Source organism: Manis javanica, chromosome 7, assembly GCF_040802235.1.
Source record: "Manis javanica isolate MJ-LG chromosome 7, MJ_LKY, whole genome shotgun sequence".
Classification (NCBI taxonomy): domain Eukaryota; kingdom Metazoa; phylum Chordata; class Mammalia; order Pholidota; family Manidae; genus Manis; species Manis javanica.
The window spans coordinates 17,056,460-17,070,740 of record NC_133162.1 but is presented as its reverse complement, the minus strand read 5'-3'; the positions used below and the strand labels follow the sequence as shown (position 1 = coordinate 17,070,740).

Below are 14,281 nucleotides of genomic sequence, written 5' to 3'. Positions count from 1 at the left end.
TACTAGGCAGGTAGTTGTCTGATAGTCTGAACTGGGGAGTCTATCTTCACCTGAATTGCTAGAGATCGGCCACAGAAGTGAGACTCACCCAAGACCCAGAGACAGCCTCGGAAGGAGACTGAGAGCCTCTCTGATCTGAAGGAAATGCAGTCAGGAGAGGACTGGCGGGAGCAGCCGGTAGAAGGGTCAATGCCTCTTTTATAAATGTGTTTACCGTGAGATAAGATGATGAAAGGGAACAGGGAACACGGATGATTCTCGACAAGCACATGCACCTGTGATTGATCAAGCCCTTTGCCAGGAAAGCAACCAGGAGTAAAACACAGAGTTTCTGCCATGAGTTGACTGCCAGCCTGAAATGCAGCCTTCCTCCCAGCTGGCGCCTCGGGCTGGGCTCACCCTCACGACGCCCCACCAGCAGGGCGCATGCGGTCCCTCAACCCGGGAGCCAGGCCTCTCACCTTATACACATCGTAAGTTTGAATGATGTGGTCGAATAAACTGTACAGGTCGTTAAGGAGCTTTACAACCTGCAAGGGGGAGCTGAGAGAACACAGTTTTGTGAATCCAACGATGTCGGAGAAAAAGATTGTCACGGACTCAAAATGTTCTGGCTCCACGGACCTTCCAGCTAGGAGCTGCTCTCCAATGAAGCTGAAACCAGAGAATGGGATTGTTTTTGAGCAATCTTATTTAACTTGTCTCCTACAGACCCTGGCAAAGTCATCGCGCTGTCCTCCAAGCAAAGCCCATTGCTTCAATGGGTTAGGTTTGGGGTAGAAAATCCATCATCTCAGGGCACTCTTTTGACACTCATTCCTCTGCCTGTGTTTTCTCTAAATATCTTAACTGGGGGAGGGAGGAGGAGCTAAGCACATAAATGCCTTTACGAAAGGAGTTCTTCCTGAGGGCATTTCATTTTCCCCTACTGGTTATAGAGTTGGATTGTAAAGACTCGGTCTACAGATGTGGGAGCAAATGTAAGCATTCACCAATCCACAAGTCAGTATTTTTGTCTCGACCAGTCTCACATTAACACATTCAAATCCTCATCTTCTTCTTTGTCAAAACACATGGGACGAGTGCAGGAATTTCAACAGCAGATGCTTCTGCCAAGTGTTTAGAGGATGCACAGGTGAAAAGAGAACCAAAAATGAGGCAAATTTTGCATCTGAAGTCATGGATACATACTGTACTGTGCAAAGGCTTTGAACTTAAATCTGAAATACTGGGAAGTTGGTGATTAACTCATGTAACTAGAGTGCCATCTAGTGGTCTGTCCCCTACTGTTGCACCCACCCTCTTCGTGGAAAAAGATACGTTCTCTCTTCCTCTGGATTCGAGGGTCTTTGCCTCCATCTCCCTTTACAAGATGTACCAAATCACACGCAAAGTGACCTGTTTTAGAAGACCTGAAGTGCTCTTAAGAACAAAGAGTATATTCTCTCCTGGGGTTCTCTTAGATAACATTGTTATCACTTCCTGGTTCCTTTGCCACGGTCCCCAGGGCTTTGGAATACCTGGGCAGCATTGTGAACAGAAGCTTCTCCACCTTCCTCTTCTCTGCCATCAGCTGGCTGGTCCTCTCCTCCACCACCTCCTCCAGGTGATTGGCATATACTTCCAGCTTGCTCACCATACTGTCTAGGATGTTCGCGTGGCTTTAAAAGAATAGAAATTAACATCTTTTTCAAAGAACTTTAGGGCCACTGTGGAACACACGTTCTAACTATACATTCCAAGGAAACATTTCTCACCCTTAAGGTTTCCTCCCTAAGGGCTGCCAATGGACAGCAGCAAAATGACAAGCCTGCGCTTCACCAGTTCTGTGATCTTGATGTGCACCCTTCATTTCTCTGAGCCTCAGTTTCTTCATCTGGAAAGTGACCATAGTAACATATACCTCACAGGGTTTCTCTGAGGGTTCAAGGAGATGATGGGTACCCTTGGCTGTGTCTGGCACCCAGCAGACATTCAACAAAAAGGTGGCCTTGCTGGCCCTCCCCAACTTCCTGACATACTCCAGACCACTGTCGTGATTAGTCACAAATTTAGATTTCAGGGAGGGTCATTCTTCTCTTTTCAGATGGCAGATGTTAGGGACACTTCTGGGTCCCATAGGCTCTTGTTTTAGAAAGGTCTTCAGAGAAAATCATTTAAATTCCTCATCATCCAGATGAGGAGACAGAGGCTCACATAGGAAATAGACTTGCCTTAACACTGGGGACCATATTTTCTGAGTAAAAAGTCATAGCTGACCTAACACATATGATTTAAAACTATTTTGATGTGGGCAATGCAGAACACAGGGCTGTTGTGCTAGAATGCATAGCAGACTTGTCACATTAGGAGCTGGCACCTGACCCCCAACCCAGGGCTCCTTCTATCAACTGCAACTGCTTCTGACATGGCTGTGCCTTCTTATGTTCAATGTGCCAAAACATGATGCAATTGTCCTGATGTGAAGCAAGCCACAAATAAGAAAACTGTTTGAGAGGCATGATTAATTTAGGTCATTAATCTACTTGAAGGTTGGTGCATAATTTTTTATCCCATAGTCCAATCCCAACTGATTAATCTTGACCTGTGGAATACCGGTTTGAATAAGATTCTGAGGCCATGTCAAAACTCCCTGGGAAAGATGACCTTGATTGATTAGGGATATCTGGAATGGACAAAGGAGGGCAATGGAAGTACTACTCTGTGATCCATTTTTTTTTATCATTCATGAAATAAAGGGAGAATTTACTACCCTACTCGAACCAGCAGCAAGCACAATGCTCTGCCTATAGTAGGCATCGAATGAGTATATAGTGAATGAATGAATGAGTGGAGGAATGAATGAATGAAGGGAGAGTGAGCCACACAGAACCGATCACAGCCATATAGTTTTAATATTCCACTTGTTAAGTGATTAGGAGAAAATGTGTGTTGCACATCTCACTCACCCTCTGGGACTGACTTCTCGTAACATTTTCTTGATGGAAGGGAAAGTGGGCCGTTTCTCTGGAGATTCATCCCAACATGCTCTCACCATGACCATAATCTTCTCATTGCCCTTCTCCTCTGACAAGGAAGGTCGAAGTGGAACTAAGGCCGTAGGGTCTTTGATTTGACTGATGATTTCTGAAATTCATTTTGGGGTTAGTTAGCCAAATGTGTAAACTTTGTGCCAGTTGGTACGTTTCACTTTAAATATACGGAATGCTCATGCTGCTGGCTCGGTGACCACACTAGACCGGTGCTTCTCAACATCAGCTGGAAACCTGAGAGAAATGCAGATTCACAGACCTCACCCCAGACCTACTGAGTTAGGAACTCTGAGGCTAGGACCTACGATACTGTGTTTTAACAAGCCTTGCCCATGATTCTGATGCCCGCTATCATTTGAGAACCTCTGGTCTAGTGTGTGCAAAGAATCAATAATTACTTAGTTCCTAGCACCAGGCTTGTTTGTAGGGAAGTGCAAGAAGTTAATGAGAAGTATGTTTGCCCATAAACTAGGTACACAATGTGCTTTCCCTGGCTGCAGTCCTGTGTACACTTGGTCTCATGTGGCCAGCTCTCATTTAACTTTGTGAGCAGAGGACTACAGTGAGGGGGAAATATGCCCATTTCCAGTCTTCCTGCCCCGGCCTCTGCCCCACCCCAGGTGGCATAGTCAGGGGCAGCTGAGTTTAGTGAGTGGAGGTGGGCTCCTGCCTTGGCTCAGTCTGGGGAGATCTGGGTAGCCACTTGGTTCTAAAGTCAGATGCACCTGGATTTGGGAGTAACCTTTTTGGGTTAGTCTCACTTCTATTTCATTTAGCTGTAAATTAGACACTGGAAACTGCTTTCAAAGTAACTATATACATTCAGAAAGGCTCCTGATTTGAAAAAGTGTCCAGGGAATGAATGATGATCTGAAGATAAGACTTGAGATTGGCCATTTGGGGGATGGACTAGAAATGGTAGTCAAAGTGATAAAGAAAAAAAAACAAGAGAGAAAGGTGGGAATGGTTTAGTTAGAAACTCAGTCACATATATGTGCACAGTGATTCTCAGCCTGGGCCACTGGGAGAATAACCTGGGAGCTTTAAAAACCCTGATGCCATGCCAGTGCCCCAGATCAGTGACATCAGAATATCCTGAGATGCAGGCATTAGCAGTCTTTAAAGTACCCCAGGCATCTAATGTGCAGCCAAGGTGGAATATAATAGTTCCAGGAGGTTATGCCTAGTATGCATTTTTCAATCAATCTTGATTGCATTTTGCTTTATCTCCTACTACTTTTACCTTTAATTCCCTGATGGGCTGTGTGAAGAGACAACCCACCAAAAAACGAGTCTGAATATATCCTTTATAAGTGGACAACAGCATTCATCAAAAAAAAAAATTAAATACATTTTAAATATATATATATTCTCAATTACATGTCCACAAAGATAGAAGGCTGCTTCCTGCCCCGATTTATAATAGCAAAAATGGAAAACAACTAAAATATGCATTGATCAATAATATATGGCACATCCTTACAATGAAAAACTTTGTAGTCCTTAAGAAGGAATGAGATAAATTTGTATATATTGAGATATTAGGTGAGAGATGCCCAGGCAGAGGGAACAGCAAGTGCAAAGGCTCTGGGGTAGGAATGTGACTGGCATGTTGGAGGCACATGAAAGTGGCCAGGGTGACCGAAAGGAGCAAACCACAGGAGAAGGAATTAGGGAGGTGCAGTAGGCTGACTGGTGGTCCCCAAAGAGATATGTCCATGTCCTAACTCCCAGAACCTGTGGATGTGACCTTATTTGACAAAAAGAGCCTTTGTAGATATAATTAAATATCTTGGGTTGAGGAGATCATTTTGGATTATCCAAGTGGGTCCTAATCCAATGCAGGGTCCTTACAAGAGACAGAGGAGAGAGGTACAGCGGAAGAGGCAGCGTCACGGAAGCGGCAGAGATGGGAGCAATGTGGCTGAAACCCGTGAAGGTGGGTGGGGGCAGCTACCAAGAGCTGGAAGAGACAAAGAATGGATGCTTCCTGAAGCTTCTAGAGGCAGCACAGCCCTGCTGAACCTTGAGTTTGGACTTTGAGTCTCTAGAACTGCGAAAGAATAAATTTCTGTTGTTCAAAGCCAACAGGTTTGTAGTGATTTGTTAGGGGGGCCCTCGGGCACTAACAGAGGTCACAGAGGCATGTTTAGAGGCCTCTGGTGGCCTTGTAGGCCACTGCCAGGACTCTGCTTTCATCCCCCAAGCAGGAAGCCAAGGGAGGCAGTTGTGGAGAGAAGTGACATGATATGACTCATTTTCTAACAGGATCACCCTGGCTGCTATAATAGAATAACGTACGTAATTCCAAGTTCTTCATTTTTTAAACAAGCAAAGTGCAGTTTGTTTTTTAATTTAAAAAAGAACATGAATTTTAAAAGAAAAAAAATGGAATGAATCATAAATTAATAAACATTTAATAAAATAATTCATGAAAACAAGCGTTTAAAATCTAGCCCAGATAACCAACTCCTGCCAAGGAGACTCTCCCAGCTTTACCACGTGGTGCCTCGTCGTAGTCGTCAAAAGGCCCGTGGTCCTGGTGGTGGATAAGCTCCCTCATCAGGATGGCAAAGCTGTACACGTCTCCCTTTGGGGTGCCTGCCCAGGGCACCTCTGGGAGCCTCAACAGCTCTGGGGCCGTCCAATAGAGCTCTGCAAAGCAACGGATGTCAGCATAGGTGAGAGCAGCCGGGCAGACCCAGAGACACCACTGCTTCACTTCTTTCTCAGAGGAACGAAGGCATCCAGCCCCAGGCAGTCAGCCCTGGCGGTGCCTGGCTTAAAGAGCTCGCAGAAGAGGCCTAGGTGTCAGTACACAGAAAATGGTTGGGAAGCATGTGCTCTAACTATGGTGAACTCGTGACTGGGCAACTGCAGGTGGTTTTCCTTTTCCTTTTCCTTTCCTGCATTGCCCATATTTAAAAAAAGAATAACTTATTGAGGGACGATACATAGAACATAAAAGAAACCATTTTAAAGTGAACGACTTAGTGGCATGTAGTAAGTACATCTGCAGTGTTGTGCAGCCCCCACCTCTATCTAGTCCCCAGACATTTCCATCACCCAAAGTAAAAACTCCATACCCCTTAAGCAGTCACTACCCATGCCCCCCAGCCCTGGCAACCATCAATCTGCATTCTGTCTCTATGCATTTATCTGTTCTGGATATTTTATATACCTACTCTTTTTTTTTGCAATGAGGCTTGTAAGTTTATGTCATTATAGGTTATAATCATTAAAAGAAAATATATTGGGGGTTAAGAAAATAGAAGTGGCTTCTAGCAGGTTTTCAAAATGTCCCTTGTCTTTTTCTGTAAGACACTTATCCTATGTGATAGGAACTTCCCCACATGCACACGGCAGAGCTGCTGGCAGTGTGCTGCTCTGGAGAGAGGTGGTCCAGGCTGAGGACAATGGGCTCCATAGGGACCTGGATACATGAGAGGTGAGAGTCAGTAATGCTCAGTTAATGCTGGACCAGGGCAAGGAGTCCTGAGCTCGTGGCCCCTGTGTGAAGGTGTGCTGGATTTCAAGAATGTAAGAATCACCAGACCCCAACCTCAGGTCTGATTCAGTTGATGTGGGGTGGTTAACATCCCTGGCAGGTCCTGCACTCCTTACTGAGAACATAGGATGAAGCTATGATGGGACACAGAGGACAAAAGGGAATGGTAGTGACTTGCTCCAGGGAGCCCAGCTAAGCCAGGATGAGAACAAGTCTCCTAACTGGGACATCACACCATGGACTCATACCACCTATGTGGGTTATTTTTTCTCATCTGCTTGGGTGAGCAGAAAAGCCATGTACTGTCACCTCCAGCAGAAGGCCAACCTGCAGGTGCCATCAGGAAGCAGAGATGGAGCCAGGACCTCCTTCACCACTGTGCCCATAACGAGTAGGCACGGGATCTGCTAGTGGGTACCTGAGTGGTCCATTGTTTTCTCATTATATGTCCTGTGCGTCTGGCCATACTTGAGTTCCCACAGCCCAAATCCAGACAGCTTCACCTGCATCCGACCATCCACCAGGCAGTTGGAAGGTTTCAGGTTGCCGTGAGACTTCAGGGGGCTCCTGTGGAGGAACAGCATGCCCTGGAAGAGTGAAATTGAGCAAACGAATTAGAGCAGGTGCCAACGATACCACTGGAAGAAACAGAGGCAGAGAAACAGATGGACAGAAACACAGCTGGACCCAGGGCAGGAGGATATGCCCACCTCTGGGTTCATTTGTTCATAAGCCACTAATACACAGCCCCTTGAGCATGAGGTCAACCTGGGTACGGGCACCCTAAAAAGAGAAAAATATTTCTGGACCCTCAGTGTAGAGTCACAAAGGCAAGGCCAGCTTAAAATAAATAAGCTAAGCCAACTAAATAAAATTAAGTCTGACCTAGTGGTCAGACTCTTGAATGCAAATCCCAGCTCTAAATCTTAGTTAAGACCAAGTAACTTTACCTCTGTTAAGCCTATTCTTCTCATCTAGAAGAGGGTGACAGTAATCCCTGCCTCATAGGGTGGCTGGGGAGATTAAATGGAAAAATGGACACAGTGTGTGACACAAAGTAAATATCCTCTATAAATTATAACAAAAAGTTTATATAAATATGGTAAAGAATATCAACAATATGGAAACACTATGTGATTAAGAATATTATTTTATTACCTATATATTTCAAATCAGATTTTATTACTAACTATATACAATGATTCTATAACAATGGAATATTATATTCTATTACATGTACTTAATGGTCCTGTTTGAGCATTTCTCAGGGAAAGGCAATAAAATGAAATAAATAAATAAAATGCAATAATGAAGTACCATTATTTATGAAGAGAGCAGAAAGAACACTAGAGTCAGAAGATAGGTATTCAAGTCTAGACTTGACTACTCAGTCTCTTCAAGCAGGTCACTGCAACTCACTGGGCCTTGATTTCACCATCTGTTGTGATGGGACTGCCTAGACCTCTGCTACCTGAAAGGTGGCCTGGGGACCTACAGCATCAGCTTTCCTTGTGACCTTGCCAGAAATGCAGAATCTCAGGCCCCACCCAGACCTACTGAATCAGACTGTGCATTTTAGCCTTACAGCCATCCCCAGATTTCACGTGCACATTGGACCGCGGAGAACTTGTCCTTGGAAATTGTTCCCAAACTTGGCTGCACCATAAAATCACCTGGGGAGCTTAAAAAGAAAATACCAATAGTTGGGCCCAAACACAAGAACCTGTATTAGCTACAAACTATATGTGGTGCAAGCCAAGCCTGAGCACTAGAGAACCCAAAACAGGGGAATGATCAGAATGGGGAAAAGAGGGCCAATCTGGGGAGCTTGCTAAAGGAGGTGAGTCAGAGAGGCGGAGACCACGCTCATTTAACAAGGAGATGAAGGCAGAGGGTGTGGGTCTTCCCACGCATAGGGAGGGGCTTCAAGAAAGATCTGGAGTTGAGGAGGAAACTGTTACTTTGGGAGGACAGGTAGGAGAAAAGAGAAATCTGGGAAACAGGAACTGTCGTATTTGAAACATGATTAGAGAGACAGATGTTTGTATTTCTCTGAAGTTTTCAAGGGCAGGCCTAGAAGGGTAAAGTGATGGTTAGAAGGACGCGGCCAAACGCATTTCAGAAGTGAACAATGATAGTGCAGGGAGATAGGGGACCCACGGTTTATCATTTCAGGTTTCACTTGTCTTCCTTGATTGCTTCGTGAGAAGGCATTTTAATAATATTTATTTAACATTTCCAGTTTCTTGGACTTAAAGTATTGACATACAGGCTTTCTATATCTTTGACCTGATTCTCTGAATCATTCATTTTCAGAATAGTTAGTTTAGGAGCTGGCAGGAAGGCAACCGTCCCGTCCCACAGGTACGGGGCTGTCATGGAGCCGTTCTACCTGCATCAGCCTCGGTAATCTGGGCCTCCTCACACCTCCCGCACGTACCAGGTTTCAGAGCAAGAAAGAAAATGACAATTCCTCTCTCAAGGTCTTACAGGATCCTTTTTTTAACGTTAATAGTGTTAACCTTACTCAGGTATCTATCCAAGTCTATTTCTTTAACTCATGTAATCCCCCTATTGTACAGGTAGGTGGCGTTATCGTCAACCTCATTTTACAGATGAGTAAAGGGAGAAGCAGAAACTGGGAATTCTGCCATCTGATTCCCAAGTCCATGCCCTTGACCCACTGCCCAACTGCCCCTTTGCTAATAAAAGAAGGCTGTGAAGGGCAGAGAGTGAGAAGAGATTGAATGCTTCATTTTAGCCACAAGTTTCCATGGAAATTCATTCTATAATATGGATTTGTGACGAACAAATAAATAACAGTAAAGCTTTCTTTGAACGCTTTGCACTATGCATTGTCCAGGACACTTTACACATATTTTCACATTTTGTCTTTCCTGAGACAGGTTAATATTCTCATTCTCTGTTTCCCAAAGAGGAAACTCAGGGTTTTAAATTTCCCCCAAGGAGTGGGGTCAGAGCTGGGGTATAAACCCAGGCTGCGTTGCCTTCAAAGCCCAGCCACTTCTAAACCACTAGACTTTATTGTTTCCGATGCCCTGAGTGACTGGCGAGGAGGAGGAGGGTGGGTCAAAGCACACCTGTTCTCCCAACACTGCTGCACAGAAACAGCAGGTTCATATGAAGCTGGCGCCTAGTGAGAAGCAGGCTGAAGTCGCCCGTGGGCCTGGCTAGGAGGAGGCACGCGCCCTGCCTGTTTAAGCAAGGAGGGCTGTGAGGAGGTCTCCTGAATGGACTCTTGTACCCAGGGAACGACTTCTTGGGCTTCCTGGACACGAGCTCAGGGACACATCTCTTCCTCCAGCGCTGATCACAGGCTGAGCCACTGTCCTGCTTTAGCAAGAGCCCTGGGCCAATACTGCACTAGAAACACAGGCTAATACAGAAAGCAGTAAGGAAACCGCCAGGACAGTGGACACACCGGCCCCACCAGCCCTGCAAACACATCAGGAGGCCATGTTCCTTTATCAAGGTGGCCTCTGTGCTTTTTTGAGGTGATAAAGTGGAGTCACATTTTGGAAACAAAACCCACTCAGGGAAGGCTGGGGTCTGGCTGGGGCTGCCTCTGCCATTTCTCCGAGGAGGCTCCAACAGCCCAAAGTCTGGGCTTGAAATCTGGGGAGACCTGTGTCCAGTCCAGGACTCTCTCTGACCTCACAAAGACCTCTCCATGCAGCAGCAGGACTGGCCCTGACACACACAACTGTGCCTGCCTACCTTAGTGCCTGCTAGTGCCTGGCCTACCCTAGGCCTAAGACATTTTATACCCAGTCACCACCAATCACCCCAGACAGCCAGGTAGACCAGCAGACCTCATTTCATTAGGGCACCCATGACATGTTTAGAGACATTCAAGAATCCTAAGTATGCAGCCCTCTCCAAGGAATGGCACACATCTTTTCATCTTTTTTTTTTCCTTATAGAAATGTGTGATTTAATGTGTATTGCCACAGACCAAATAAAAGAACTACGAGAGGTTCACAATTTATGTGCCAGATTTCATGCACTTTTGGCATGAAATTTAATTACCTTTTATTGATTACTTCCCTGCTGACAGGTTGGGGGTGGCACCCAACCCTCCTATCTCTGGATCCCATATCTTTGCTCTCTTGTACGTGGAAGGAGGAAGCATAACATGGAAGAAGGAACTCAGCCATTGAGACAGACTGGCTGCAAAGCCCAATGTGCATCTCACCAGTTGGACAGGTGACTTCATCTCACTAAGTTTCATTTTTCATCCTCTTGAAAATGGAATAAATATTAATATTATTCACATCGGAGTTAAGATGAAGTAATAATGGAATTAGTTGCTAATTCTTGAGTGCACTGTTAGTGTAATCATAATGCAAGCCTCATGTGTAACTTTACATTTTTTAAACAGCTGAAATGAATTTTCATATATTTTACTTAACCCAATGTATCAAAATCTTATCATTTCAACATTTAATCAACATGAAAATATTAGTGAGAGAGTAAAAAAAAGGAAAGAATGTAAACTAAGTCTTTGAACCTGGCATGAATTTTATCCTTAGAGCATACCCCGGTTGGGGCTAGCCATGTTGCCAGTGTTCAGTGGCCACTGTAGCTGGTACTACCATAGTTAGACAATGCTGCCTCATTTTTTAGAATTGTTGGAGGAATTAAATTTTGTAAATGTATGGTTTTTAGTGCTAACAATGGAATTATCTGTGATAAGAGTAATATTACTGCTTCTGCTAATAGTTTACACTTACTCCCTGTTACAAAGTAGGTATGGTGCCAAATATTTTATATACCTTAGTCCTCACAACAACCTGATGAGGTGGGCACTGCTGTTATTTTTATTTTATGCACAGGGAAACTGAGGCTCAGTGTAGTTAAGGTCAGCTGTCAGTGCTGGCAAAGCCAGGGTTCAAGCCCCCAAGACAACTTCTGTGCCAAACTGCCCTTCATCCTCTTAATCCATCAAAACTTCTCTACTTGTAATTAAAGCCTGTCCCAAACTGAAGAAGAGTATTATACTCTCCAAAGCTCCTTCCCAGGCTGGCCCCATTGGACAGAACTCCTTAGGGACAGAGCAATGAGCCTTATTCCTCTGTGCCCTCCATGCCCAGAACTGGGTCTGACGCAAATTAGAGGCTCAATCATACACGTTTGTTGGCTTGAAAAGCCTGCAACATCTCAGAATCTCTCTGGTACCTGATACAGAGTTGATTCTGGTCAAACAGATATTGGGGGAAGAATTGTTTTTATGATTGGTATGTAATGGTCACAGCACGATCTGACCCACAGAGCTTGGCCCAGTGGCTGAGTTAATGCCAAATCCCCCATGGCAAAGCTAAGAGGCTGTAGTGAATTTTGTGTTACTCTCAGTCCCCTTTCAAGGAGTGTTGGCAGAGTAACTGGGGCCTTGAAGGACCTAAATGTGCCTTGACCTAACTCATTGTGAGCTCCTTACACAATCCCGTAATCACACATTCCATTTCAGGAGATGACGACCCTTCAAAAGCGGTGTCAAGCTGCTGCTTCTGCTATGGATTAAGGGACAGACTCAGTGACCTAGAATAGCCAGTGACCACCAGGGAGATTGTCGCCTTCAAAGTGCCATTCCCACTGCCCCCAGCATTTCTCCAGAGAACCTTTGGGTCAATGCTTCTTTAAAATCAAAAGCCCACACTGAAAAAAATTAACCTATTAGTCATTCAAACCTTGGGAGAACTTACTAGCTTTCTCTTCACATCCAGTCTATACGACATCAGCTGTTTTGACTGGGGCAGGAGACAGATCACTGGAGTCTAGAGTACTTCCCTGGGCTTGGTGGGAAGGGAAGGAGAGAGGATCCCAGAGTAGGAGACGATGCTACATCAGAGCTTCCTATGATATAACCATTCCACCACAACTTAAAGAATTTTATAGGTATATTTTCTTAGGGTTCTTTAATTTGTTTTCTCTAGCTAGATCTTAAGCCATTCAAAAATAGAAACCAGACCTTATCTTCCTATTAAGTATCCAGAATAGAACAAACCCTTAATAGATGCTCAATAAAATTTTACTGAAACAATAAAAGTCGTGACCCAAGGTTGTCCATGGAGACCCAGTTATGGGGAGGCTTTTGTTTGTTTACCTTGCTTGACAACAATATGCTGCTTCCCACTAAGGCCTAGGAAATTGAAGTTTTACAAGGTCATTAAGGCTCAGCTCCTCAGAAACAAGGAGCAGTCAAATCCTTTAGGAAGAAAAGCCCTTGCATACAATCAGGCCAACTTCATCCACTGATGAAGCCTACATGAAAACTGAGCTCCAGAGAGGGGAAGTGATTTGCCAAAGTCCTTAACAAGCCACTGGCCCTCTCCCTGCAGGAGAGAGAACTTAGGCTTCACCTGCTGTCCCTCAAAACACCCAGGCCAGGTCTTGTCTGGAGTAATCTGTTGGTTGATGGACGACTATTGCTTGACAGACCAGTCCTTGCCCTGCTGCCCATGTGTCAGATGGATGGACTTCCTTACCAAGACCCACTCACAGGTCATTGGCTTGGTCCCCTCTGATGGTAAAAATAAATGCAGAGAATTTAGAAAAAACAGCTGAATTTTAGCCCAGGGTGAGAAGAGCAGCCTCAGGATGCTGGTCCATACTGACATGGCCCATCTGACTCATCTCCCATCTGTGCAATGGGGATAACAATAGACCTACTTGATATTTTGTCATGAGAATTAAACTAATTAATACATACAAAGTGCTAGAAAGTATGGGGCCAAAGTAAGCACTGTATATACTTTAGCTACCATTATTGTTACTATTATTATTATTATTACTACTGTTCTTTGCAGCCACCACAGGCTCTTACCCAAAGTACAGTTTCTGCCTGCCTTTATACCTCCCAAGATCTGCATCCATAGTCCACCCCTGAGGTCAACAGTTTTGCACCTACTGTGGCCCTGAGCTTCTTTTCTGGGGAAAGGAATTGAGGACTAAGAAAAGGAATGGTTACTTTGGAACCACCTTCCCCTGGAAGTTTCATAGTCTAGCAATTAGATTTTCTTTGGGAGTAAAAAGTTCTATCCTACAATATAAATACCATGCTCTTTCCTGTTTGAGTAAACCTAGCATCCCTTCCAACAATAGTATAAAATAGTTTATTCTCTTGATATTTACTTTTGAACTGGGAGGGGAAAAGAATAGAATATCTGATTGCAGTGGTGAATTATAGAAGTGGAATCACTTCTGAAGCAAAGAGATCTGAAGAGGATGAGGATTTTCAGGAAAGATTATAGTTCAAATTAATCCAAGACACAGAACAACTCAAAAATACTATGGTATTTGTTTTTAAATAAGTTTTATGTGATACTCACATTGACTATGTCATATGCAAATGAGAGTTTGAATATCCAATCCATATCATTATCTGCATTTCTCAAAACATCCTGAAAAACACAGTTGTTCAAAATATCACTAGTGACTCAACCAGAAGCACAGTAAGATTCGTATGTTAAATGGATTTGATTCCAGTACATTGGATTACTTGGTCCATAACTAATACAACTTGAGGCAGAATACTCTAAATCTAGCACCCAGAAATCTTCCCAGGAGATACCAAGTTAACACAGTCTGGAGTGTTAGAAAAACTTCCTCGTTCCAGACATAAAGCTAATGGTCACACACCATAGGTAGGATGGGTCCAGGAATGCAATACAGAAGAGGCTGTTACATCTTAGGAGTCAAAACCAAGCTCAGACAATTTTCA

The 14,281-nt window shown here is 44.2% G+C and overlaps 1 protein-coding gene across 1 annotated transcript in view; it reads right to left on the bottom strand.

Moving 5' to 3' along the window:
* The window catches only part of LOC108408166 (guanylate cyclase 2G-like), an 82,994-nt gene that overhangs the window by 50,947 nt on the left and 17,766 nt on the right, over positions 1 to 14,281 (bottom strand). The window contains exons 12-17 of the mRNA XM_073241665.1: positions 13,890 to 13,961; positions 6,959 to 7,127; positions 5,532 to 5,687; positions 2,949 to 3,126; positions 1,521 to 1,661; positions 462 to 654 (exon numbers count right to left, since the gene is read on the bottom strand). Of these exons, the coding sequence (XP_073097766.1) occupies positions 462 to 654; positions 1,521 to 1,661; positions 2,949 to 3,126; positions 5,532 to 5,687; positions 6,959 to 7,127; positions 13,890 to 13,961 (909 nt within the window). The remainder of the gene's footprint in view (positions 1 to 461; positions 655 to 1,520; positions 1,662 to 2,948; positions 3,127 to 5,531; positions 5,688 to 6,958; positions 7,128 to 13,889; positions 13,962 to 14,281) is intronic.